Source organism: Micromys minutus (assembly GCF_963924665.1).
Source record: "Micromys minutus genome assembly, chromosome: 1".
Classification (NCBI taxonomy): Eukaryota; Metazoa; Chordata; class Mammalia; order Rodentia; family Muridae; genus Micromys; species Micromys minutus.
In genome coordinates, this window is record NC_137969.1 from 157,083,123 (window position 1) to 157,094,371 (window position 11,249).

The 11,249-nt window shown below is 50.6% G+C and overlaps 1 protein-coding gene across 1 annotated transcript; it reads left to right on the forward strand.

Annotated features, from left to right (window-relative positions):
• Positions 1-590: 590 nt before the first annotated feature.
• Positions 591-10,727, forward strand: ADGRF3 (adhesion G protein-coupled receptor F3; the record flags this gene model as incomplete). Its single annotated transcript, XM_080911577.1, has 13 exons — positions 591-680; positions 1,814-1,874; positions 2,233-2,373; positions 2,674-2,850; positions 3,336-3,557; positions 5,286-5,495; positions 6,158-6,301; positions 6,470-6,666; positions 7,272-7,448; positions 8,242-9,618; positions 10,062-10,103; positions 10,186-10,248; positions 10,668-10,727. 13 exons carry the CDS (start codon positions 591-593, stop codon positions 10,725-10,727), a joined length of 2,961 nt encoding a protein of 986 aa, XP_080767703.1.
• Between the last annotated feature and the right edge of the window lie 522 nt (positions 10,728-11,249).

Sequence of the window (11,249 nt, forward strand, 5' to 3'; positions counted from 1 at the left end):
CACCTTTAGTTCCAGCAGGTGGGAGGCAGAAGCAGGCGGATCTCCGAGCTTGAAGCTAGCCTGATCTACAGAGTGAGTTTCAGGATATCAACGTCTACACAAAGAAACCCTATCTTATAAAACCAACAAAATATATCCAGCCTGAGGTATTCTGATGTACCGGCACAGGGGGCCGAGGCAAGGTGTTTGATGGAATAAGAGTTGGTTTTCTCCTTCTACCATGTAGGTCCAGGAACCAGTTCAGATTACTGAGCTTGACTGCGAGCTCCTTTACCCTCTGAGCCATTTGGCTGCCCCCCTTATAGTCTTTTTTTTTTTTTTTTTTTTTTTTTTTTTTAAACCTTGGCTTTAGTTTCGAAGATCCAGCTTCCTCGAGGCATTCCAAACCATCCAAGTTTCCTAGACCCTGAGAACTATGCCTGAACCTGGCTCTGTGAACACACTCCTCTCACAAAATCACATGGGGTCCAGGTGGCCCCAGTGAGCTGGAAGAAGGCTGTGGCACTGTAAATTCAGCCTGGCTCCCTCTGACTGAGGAAATTTGCATCATGGAGCAGCTGCAGGGCTTTTAGGGACTGCTGCACCAAGTCATGTCCTCTCTAGCTTTTTCCCAGCTGCTCCTGGCCATAACTCTTCCCCTGCTGGAGTTGGAGTCAACATTTGTCCCCACAGCCCAGTCAGTAAGTACCGGGGAGAGGACCCTGGGGAGACCTGTGGAGACCACAGTCAGAGCCTCAGGTTGTGAAGGCTCACAAGGTGTGGGAAAAAAGGATAGGTGGAAGGGACCAGCTTGCAAGACTCCCAAGAAGGCAGTCTTCCTGCCCAGAGTGAGGGGACACTTGCATGGCTTTATAGGAGTCCCCATGATGTCCTGTGGCACCTGCTGCTCTTTCGATAAAGGCTCTTCTGGTTGTGCTAGCGATTTAAAATGAAATGAGAAGAAAACCTTTGCAGATCTGGAAGCTTTTTGGCATAGAGAATGGGAAAGCGTCTGAGGAGAAGCAGTCGAGCCTAGGCTTGCATTTTATAATCGATTTTCTCCCAGGAAGTGGCAATATCGTTTCCAGTGTGTGTGTTTATGTTATATCTGTATCTAGGGGCCCTCCTAGTTTTTATGTCCTTTCTTGTTTTTATTTTCTGTGTGGATCTGCTGTGTTGTCTAGACTGCTCTTGAACTCCTGTGTTTAAGTAAGTGATACTCCTACCTTGTTATCTTAAGGGCTGGATTACAGGCATAAACCACCATGCCTGGCTTCCTTCTGATTTTATTACTTATATTTTGGGGGTGATTGTTGTTAGTTTTTTAAATAAAGGTTCACTCTATAGCCAAGGCAGACTTTAAACTTGCTATAGTCTTCCTGCTTCAGTCTCCTGGGTGCTGGGATTGCAAGTGTGGACGACCACCTTGCTTTAGATGCACGCGCACATGGGATTTTGAGAGGAAAGAGTTAATTTGCAGGACCCTTGCCTCCTTGTTGGAGCTCTGGATTCAGCCATTTCAATTAGCCTAGAGGCCCAGGGACGGGTAAATTCAGGAAGGAGCTAGGCAAAGCATGTTGACTCCCAGGGTGTGCCTGGTTCCTGGCTTCAGGTGAGACTGCTGGTCCTGGCAGGGCCCCTGGAGTTGTGCCCCTGTCCCCCGTTTCTGAATGCCATTTTATCCCCTTCAGATACTTACATTTGACCTCTGACCTAAAAAAGAGCTTCCAAGAGACCAAGTTACACCAGAGTAACCAGGCTGCCCCTGAGCTACCCTGGGAGGAACTTGGAACCAGCCTCTCTCCTCAGAGGTCTCTTCTCTGTCTCTTTCCAGGAACTCAGTCCATCTGGAGGGAAATCTGGGCAGCAGCTGAGCCAGTACAGTGGAGTAGGGGGTGAGTGGAGGAACTGGGGGGCAGGGGTATCAAGGAAGGGGAAAGGAAGAACTGGGAGGGGGTGCAGGTAAGTGGGCAGAGAGGACAGGCTCTGGGAAGGCCTACTCCAGCTCTTCAGCTGTAAGGCCTAGAAAGACACAGGCACTTTGCAATGACAACTTGGAGCCACAGACCAGAGTGCATCCCCAATAAGGTGGGAGTTGTTTTGCACCCTCTGTGCACCTAGGCAGGCTACGGGAGATGACATTTACTTGTCCCCCCCCCCACCCCGGAAATGGTCACCTGCGTATGTTAAGGCAAAAGGGGACTAGCTTGGGGCCTCACCGCCTCTCCTCTGATGTTCCCTTTGCTTCTATAGAATCAGTGCTGGTCTCCAGCTATGTACATCTGGAATTTTCAGACAGAGCCAGGCTACAGGAGATCTCTAAGAACTTTACCTTTCCTACTTCCTTGGCGTTCCTTTCCCAAAGAATGCTGACCGGCCTTGTCCTTACAACAGGTAGCGGTTGCATGGGGCTCCCTGTGAACAGCACACAGCTTCTCAAATCTCTAGCTAGGCAGCTTGCCCAAGATGCAGCAGGCTCTCCTATTCCCTACTTCATTGTCCCTGACCCATGACCTTCCTCATCTCCTCACCCAACTGACCCATCCCTTCCTGTTCATGTCCCATGTTCTAATTTGAGCAGAGAACACAGGGTAGGCAGAGTGTGTCCAGCTCGCAAAGGAAGTCCCCTTGGGTGGGCAGACCTCATCTCCTAGGACCTCATTTTCTCAGCCTGTCGGCCTTTCTCGGTCACAGAGTGCCATGTTGACCACAACGGAACTAGCTTCTGCACTTGCCACTCTGGCTACAAATGGAACGCCACACTTTGCTCTCTTCAGCCAAACTGCCGTGGCCGCAGGTCAGAAAAAGATTCCTGTACATGTCGCAGCTTCCACGGTCCTGTTCCTGGCTATTGCCAGTTGCTACCACCTGGTAAGGAGGGTTAGGGACTTGGACTAGTATCCCCCAGTGAAAAGAAACACTTTCTGGATTGTTAGGGTGCGTGTTTGTTTAGTTTTTTGCCTTTACTTTGGACCTGTGTTTCTGGCAGCTGTTGCAAGCCCAGCAGTTCTTCTGGCTGGGGAAAAAGCCAACTATTCAGCAAAACCCTGGACCTGGAATTGGGACTTGGAAAAATGAGATTAATGAAAGCAGCCCTGGAGACATGTGGGCAAGGGGACCTTCCCTGAAGCAGCTTTCACAGCCCCAAGTCCCTGGAAAGTGGAAGTCATAAGCCAGAGAGCTCACTACTTTAGTTCTCAGCAGGTTGGGGTGTAGTAGCCACAGTCAGATAGCTGAGCATGGCCGAAAAGGAACTTCTTCAAGGAGGCGAGTGGAGAGTCAGGCCTCAGAGGGTGGGGAAGAGGAGTTGCTAGCTAATGCCTTCTCTCATCTCTCGTCTCTTCCCCTCCCCGTAGTTCCTGCGAACCTGATACTAGACTCACAGCTGCAAATGCATGGGAGCACCCTGAACCTCATTCTCCTCAACACAGAAAAGGCCACAAACCTGAGATGGTTCTTGAGACCCTCAGAGAACCACAAATCCATTTTCCTATGGCCAGGGACCAATGTGGTGTTCCAGATGTCCAGTGAGGGCCAGGCTGGTCTTCAAGTCACCCACATGTCCCGTCACTGGACAGGTAGCCCTCAACTGTTTCTTCTCTTCTTCTCTCCCACAGGTTTCCTGAGACAGAGTCATCTCTCTTTGTAGCCCAGGCTGGCCTCAACCTCACAGCAATCCTCCTGCCTCGGCTCATCAAGTTCTGAGGTTACAGGCATTAACTACCCACTTCTTTCTCTGCTTCTCTTCACCTCTCTCTCACACTTTCCCTTTCTTCCTTTTCTCCCTCCATTCACCCCTTTCTAGCCTTTTCCATCTTCCTATTTGCTGGGAAAGCGAAAGCAGAGAGACTCAGTATAGTGTGGAGAATCCTGTACAACAGCCAGCTGTCTGCACTGTAATCTGGGGTTCCTAAAACTTTTACAGAGCTTTACAGAAACTCAGTGTTGTCCTGATGCATGATGATGGAAACACACACACACACACAAATACACATGCATGCACATACACATTCAATGTCCTGATACATGATGATGGAAACACACACACAAAAATACACACACGCACACATACTTACATTCAATGTTGTCCTGATACATGACGATGGAAACACACACACACACGGACACACGCACACAAACACACACAAAGGAGGGTGATGTCTCTTGGCTCTCTCTCTCTGTCTCAAGAATGGATGGTGACATCTAGTGCTGCTTTAAGAAGCTACAGGGAGCAAATGCAGAACAGCTGACTTGCTTTCCTATGTCAACGTGACTGTGCCTAGGCTGCACTGGTTGGCAGCTCCAGAGCTCTGGTTCATAAAGTGCTTGCCCAGCCAGCATGAGGCAATGGGTTCAATTCCTGCCACCTGAGAAATCAGGCAGGTGGTGCACACCTATAATCTCAGCGTTTGGGAGGGGGAGGCAGAAGGGATGAGACACTCATGGTCACGCTCTCTACTAGCAGCTACACGAAACCTGCTAACCAAAACATGAAGGGAAAAAGAGCCCAGAAGATATGGTATCAAACAAAGAGATCCTGCCTCAAAAGAGGTGGAAAATGAACACCCACACCTGAGACTGTCCTCTGACCCCCACACATGTGGCACATGCCCACCTACACAGCAGATATGCTTGTGCATGTGTATGCCTGAACATACACACAGACACACAAACACAAGTGCGAAAATGTCAATCTGTTGATTGCTATTTCTCTTCAGAACAAAATATTCCAGCTAAAAAAAATTTGTCATATAGGGGATGTTAAAAACTGAGACCCCTCAGTTTCTGCTGAAAAAAGACTTGTCTTGAGCAGTGGTTCTCAACTTTCCTGATGCTGTGACCGTTTAATTCGGTTACTCGTGTGGTGGTGGCCCCCAGTCATAAAATTATTTTTACTGCTGCTTCATAACAGTAATTTTGCTACTATTATGAACCATAATGTAAATATCTGTGTTTTCCAATGATTTTAGGTAATCCCATGTGAAAGGCTCATTCGACCCCAAAGGAGTCACAACCCACAGGTTGAGAAGCATTGGTGTAGACACTGAATGACTAGGTAGCATTGTGGGGAAGGGGCTCTCTTTAGAATCCAACAGCACTGGCTAAGATGGACAAGCCAGGAACCACTTCAATAGATCTTTCTCCTAGGGGCAAGGGAGTGCTTTCCAAAAGGGCCATCCTGGGACCGTCCAGGTGGGAGTAAGGTCCTGGCACAGGGAGGGCCTGCTGGGCTATGACTGAGAAAGCAGTGGAGAGCTGGCCTACAGGCAGACCTGGGTGAGCAGCCAGGGGGCATATCTCTGCAGGCGAGTATGAAAGCATATTCGAGGCCCAAGGATTCAGATGGAAGCTACGGCAGGTGGTGAAGATGCCCTTGGAGGAGAAAGAAGTGGTTAGACTTCCAGATGAGCTGTCCATCTCCTGTGCTGCCTCCACTGGCTTCCAGCTGAGCTGCTGCACCCCACTTACAAACTTGGCCTACACTGCTACCTGGAGTCCCGGGGAGGACAGCCAAGGTAGGAGACTGTCAGAAGTGGGTGGTGGTCCCTCCAGGCAGCACCGGCTACCGTTCTGGATGGGCGTTGGGCAGTCATGTTCACCAGAGCTCTGTTGATAGAACCTTTCTATCACACACTCCCACTCAACCCTGCAGTCAACTCCATGAGGTTAGTTTAATAATATCCTGTTTCTGAAAAGGAGGAAACCAGGGTGGGGGTCTGGAGAGACGGCTCAGTGGACAAAAACACTAGCTGCTCTTCCAGAGGACCTGAGTTCAGTTCCCAGCACCCATGCCACGTGACTCACCATCAGTAACTCCAGCCCAGGGGATCTGGAGCTCGCTTCCGAGCTCACCTGTACTCACATGTACATATCTGCATGAGGATACGTAAATATGCACATAATTAAAATGAGAGTGAATCTTTCTTAAATGCCATATGAATAGCAAGGAAGAAATACTTTAAATTATGTTGAAACTGAGTCTCGGGCTAAAGTCCCAGTAGGATGCACTTCGGCAAAACCCAAATTCTGAACCAGTAGTTGGATGCTCACATACCATCCACTTTGCCCTCATTGCTTCATCCTTGACGATCACTCTGAAGTGGTGTGTTAGGGCCTGCTTAGCCCTTACCTGCTTCAGCCAGGGATGGTTCACTTTTCTCCTCTCCCCTGCCCTCAGCCTCCTTGCAAAACGTGTCGGATTCCCAGTGCTCTGTGCTAACTGTTCATCAGTGCCCAGCAGCCAATGCCACATACACCTGTACCCTTCAGAGTCAGAACCTGCCTCCTCTCACGGCTCCTGTCTCCATCACCATCATCCAGGGTATGTGGCACAGGGTCCCGTGGGCTTGTCCTTGAAACACAGGGCCTCCTCTTTGTTGTCCCTGTGCCTTGAGCCACTGAGTCAGGTGTCAAGGCCTACATAGTTCCCAGCTAAAACAAAAGCTCTAGCTATATCATGGCTGCTGAGCTCTCACTGAGTTTTCTTCAGATGGAGACACTACCTGCCCTGAGGACCTCTCAGTGGTTGCCTGGAATGTCACCAAGACTGGCTTCGTGGCACAGGCCCCATGTCCTGTGAATAAAAGGGGTGTGATAAAGAGGCTCTGTGGGTCTGATGGCATCTGGGGGCCAGTCCAGAACAACTGCACAGAAGCAAAGATCCTAGCCTTGTGTCTTAAAGCCAAGGTAAAGCGCTACTTACCTCCATGACTCTCCCACAAACTACACCTGCCTGACTGCATACCTACCCATCTACCTGTCTGTCTGTCTGCCTGCCTGCCTGTCTGTCTGCCTGCCTGCCTGCCTGTTTGTCTGTCTGCCTGTCTGTCTGCCTGTCTACCTGTCTGCCTGCCTGCCTGTCTGCCTGCCTGCCTGCCTGCCTGTCTGCCTGCCTGCTTGTCTGTCTGCCTGTCTACCTGCCTGCCTGCCTACCTGCATTTACTCCCTCCCTCCATTCCTTTCCATCTCCTTCCCTCAGAATTCAGATTCTGATGTCAGCTTACATGTTATTTAGCCTCTCTTACCTGAACCCCTTGCAAACCTAGAAAGAAAGAGCAAGTCTTCTAAGGATAATGGGTGTGGGGGGCATTTGTCTCAAACCACAGTCCTACCAAGTAATATCTGTCCTCTTCAGTATCCGTCCCTAATGCCTGCCCAAGTACTCTCTCTTCTTCCTGCTCCTCTGAGGGGTGCAGAGTAGAGGGGCAAGGAGCTGCATCAGGGGAGGACGTGGTCTCTTCCTGGTGAGGATTTTCATGCCACCTGTTTCCCTCTGTCCTTTCTGTCAGTTGCTGCTGGAAGGCCAGGGAAAGCCAAATGAGGAGGTGCCACAGATCTTGAGTGAGCTGCAAAGGCAGGTGGGGGTAGCCAGCACCCCATCTGACTTGCGGGAAGTGTTGCACACTGTGACCTTACTGGCCAAGGTGGTAGCAGAGACAAGCACGGAGCTTACAGACAGTGCTCTGAAGGTAAGGTCTCGGAGCCATAGTGGAAGCCCGCTGGGCAGTAAGCAGGTGGAAGCTCTTTCATTTTGAACACTTCTGCCCTCTGTCATCATGTGGGCAGCTCAACGGGGACCTTTTTAGAACCCGGGTTTCTGCTTTCGCTGTTCTGATAAACATCAGTCTCCAAAAAAGAATAAAGTCTGATGCTGGGGGTCATGAGGGGGTGGGAGGCATGAGTTTCAGAGACACACGTGGGTACACTGCATGAAAACATCACACACACACTCACACACACACGCACACACAAACACACCATACACGATAACTCAGTACCCACAGAGACACTCAGACACACTTGGTATTGCTGTACCCACACAGATCAAGAATAACTAGAGAGAACAAGACTGCACCCCTCTCCTGCCAGCCTCTAAACTGCAGAGATGGCCACTCAGACCTCATATGGCTCTCAACTTGGCGTGCTCCCTGCCACTAGCCACCACTCCTAGCTTTGCAGAACTGGACAAGTGACAGAATTGAAGAAGGGCCTTTGTAGGACCCCCAGAGGTCTCAAGGGATGCAAGTGGGAGAAGAGGCACCAGGCAGAGGATCCGGGTGTAGATTTGGAGACCCTGAACCTGAGGCCCCTGTAGCAGCTGAGCAGTTCCATTCTTCAGTCTAGAAGCCCTCCCCTCAGACCTGTCCTGTCACTTTTTCTTGCCACTCTGGATCTTGCATGGAAGGAAGGGTAGGGTCTGTAGGTCCTAATGCTCCTGTAGACTCTAGCAAGTCACACTCCTCCTACTGTTGGTCACCGCAGGACCTCCTGATAACCACAGACAAGATTCTAGATGTGAACATCAGCTCTCTGTGGACGCTGGCCCAGGCCCAGGAGTCCTCGATGGGCTCAGATTTCCTGAAGGCTGTGGAGACCCTGGTCCACAGTATGAGCCCGCAAAGGCATCCTTTCTTCTTCAGCTCACCTAATGTGTTACTGCAGAGCCAGCTCCTCAGACACACCTCTCCTCCTGGCTACCGAATGTCTGTCTCCGCCTGGCCCCTCCTGCAGGCGTGGATTCCACAACATTCACTGGCCCCATTGTTCCATAAGGGAGCTAATGTCAGTATTACTAGCCTAGTACTGAAAAAACTGGACTTCCATCTGCCCTCAAACTACGCACCAAGGCCGTGGAACACTGCATATACGACTCCTGGGCTGATCCTTGTGGTCTCCATCACAGCAGATGGCCAGGCCTTCACGCAGGCAGAGGTTATAATGGACTTTGAAGACATGAATGGAACCCTGCACTGTGTCTTCTGGGACCACAATGTCTTCCAGGGTGAGGGAGGTTGGTCAGATGATGGGTGTGAGGTACGTGAAGCCAACGCAAGCACAACTCAGTGCATTTGCCAGCATCTCACAGCCTTTTCCATCCTCATGTCCCAACACACCGTCCCAGAAAATCCCATTCTGGACCTGCTGAGCCAGGTGGGTATTGGGGCTTCCATCCTGGCTCTGCTCGTCTGCCTGGTCATTTACGGGCTGGTGTGGAAAGTGGTGGTCCGGAACAAAGTCGCCTTCTTCCGCCACACCGCCCTGTTTAACATGGTGATCTGCTTGCTGGTTGCAGACACGTGCTTCCTGGGAAACCCACTCCTTCCTTCAGGGTACCACAATCTGGTCTGTCTGGTCACTGCTTTCCTGTGTCACTTTTTCTACCTGGCTACCTTTTTCTGGATGCTGGCCCAGGCCCTGGTGCTGGCCCACCAGCTGCTTTTTGTCTTCCACCAGTTGTCCAAACACGTAGTCTTCTCACTGATGGTGATACTTGGCTACCTGTGCCCACTGGGGTTTGCAGGCATCGCTGTGGGCCTCTACTTGCCTCAAAGGAAATACCTGTGGGAGGGGAAATGCTTGTTGAGCGAAGAAGGAGTCATGCTGCACACCTTCAGTGAGCCAGTGCTGGCCATCGTTGGCGTCAATGGGCTGGTCCTTGTCATTGCTGTGCTGAAGCTGCTGAGACCATCACTGTCAGAGGGGCCCACAGTGGAGAAGCGCAAAGCTCTTGTGGGGGTGCTTAAAGCCCTGCTTATTCTCACGCCCATCTTTGGCCTCACGTGGGGACTGGGCGTGGCCACTCTGACTGATGGCTCCATAGGCTCTCACTACATCTTTACCATTCTCAACAGCCTCCAGGTAGGTGGCAAGGGTGGAGCGGCTATGCGATTGGTGTCTCATCACTCCCAATCACTGGACTCTCAGATCTTAGAAGGATTAAATATAGATCCCAGTTCCTTCACCGCCTCACTGGACCCAGTCTTAACCCAATCTAAGAAAGGCACTTGAGAGTCAGGTTCAGCAGGTAACGGTGCCTGCTGCCAAGTCTGAGCTTTATCCCTGGACCCCAAGTGGTGGAAGGAAAGAGCTGGCTCCCTCACACTGTCCTCTGATCTCCACATATATAGTGTGCATGTACACACGCACATGCACACACAATGCCAAATGGTGCCAATGTGCACAGAGACTGAGGACGTGACTTAGGACATGGATTAGAGGAAATGTCTGAGAGTAGAAGATGAGGAGAGGGAGCCAGAAGAGAGCCTCCCCATCCCCTAACCAGCTCCCCCACCTCTCCTCAGGGTGTCTTCATCTTAGTGTTTGGCTGCCTCACAGACAAGAAGGTGAGTGCCCTGCTAGCTCCCCACATGTCTGCCCAGAGGCTTAAATGTGATCAGCATAAGCAGGTATTTACCGTTCCTTCAGGTACTGGAGGCCTTGCGCAAACGTTTTCGAGGCAGCTGGACCTCCAACTCTGCCATCTCCATGGTGAGTTGCTCTAGGCCTCTGCTGGCTGGTTGTGAGATTTGACCCAGCCACTCTGCAGCCTCCTGGGAAAGATGGCTAGGAGAGAACTGGGGGTTCTTTTTACAGCAAGCAGCTTTCAGGTTCAGTTTCTCCAGCCAAGGAATTTGGGGTTCCTGATGACCATCTGGATGCCCAGTGACATTCTTCTCCAAAGTCTCCTTCGTCTAATTAACATTTGAAATTAATGTTAATTAATTTAACATTAATTAACTTTGTCTACGTTAACATTTGAAAGGAGAAGACAGAGTAGGGACCCCGTGAGACCTATTTAGCTGATACCAAAGTTCCCGGAAAGGCAATGTCAAAATGGATACACCCTCCTCACAGGTGGTGGGCTGTAGTAATGACCACCCCAACTGGGCCTCTCCACCTTTCCCTAGGTCACAAATGAAACCTGCACCTCAGAACACAGCAGAGAAAGAAGTGAGCATGCCAGGTGAGAACCGGCTTTCTCGGAAGCAGAGGGAGGAATGGAGGTAAAAGAGGCTGGAGCAAGGGCCTCCAAAGCAAGTCTTCCCCTCCCCAGCAGTGCTTCAGCCTAAATCCAGAACCTGGACAGCTAAGTTACATTCTCATACCCCAGATCTTCAGTTTTCCTTTTGAAAAAGAATCTCTTGCTAAGTTACCAAAACCTTAACTTTTCATTTTGAGAGAGGGTCTCTGGCTAAGTTACCAGGACTAGCCTTGAACTCACCCTAAGCAACATGCCATGAACCTGTGATCTCCCTACCTCAGCCTCCCAAGTGCTTGGATTACAGACATGCAACACCATACCTAGCTCTGGCCAACTTCTTGCCACGCAGCTCCTCAGCAAAGCCTTCCCTCACGGGTATGGCCATCTCTGGGTGAGCAGCAGTGCAGAGGCAAAGCACCAACAAACCAGGATTCAGTTCGCTCCAGAGATTCCCTTTCCACGACACCAACTTTTAACTTATCTGGAAAGACCCTCACCTCAGCCAGGT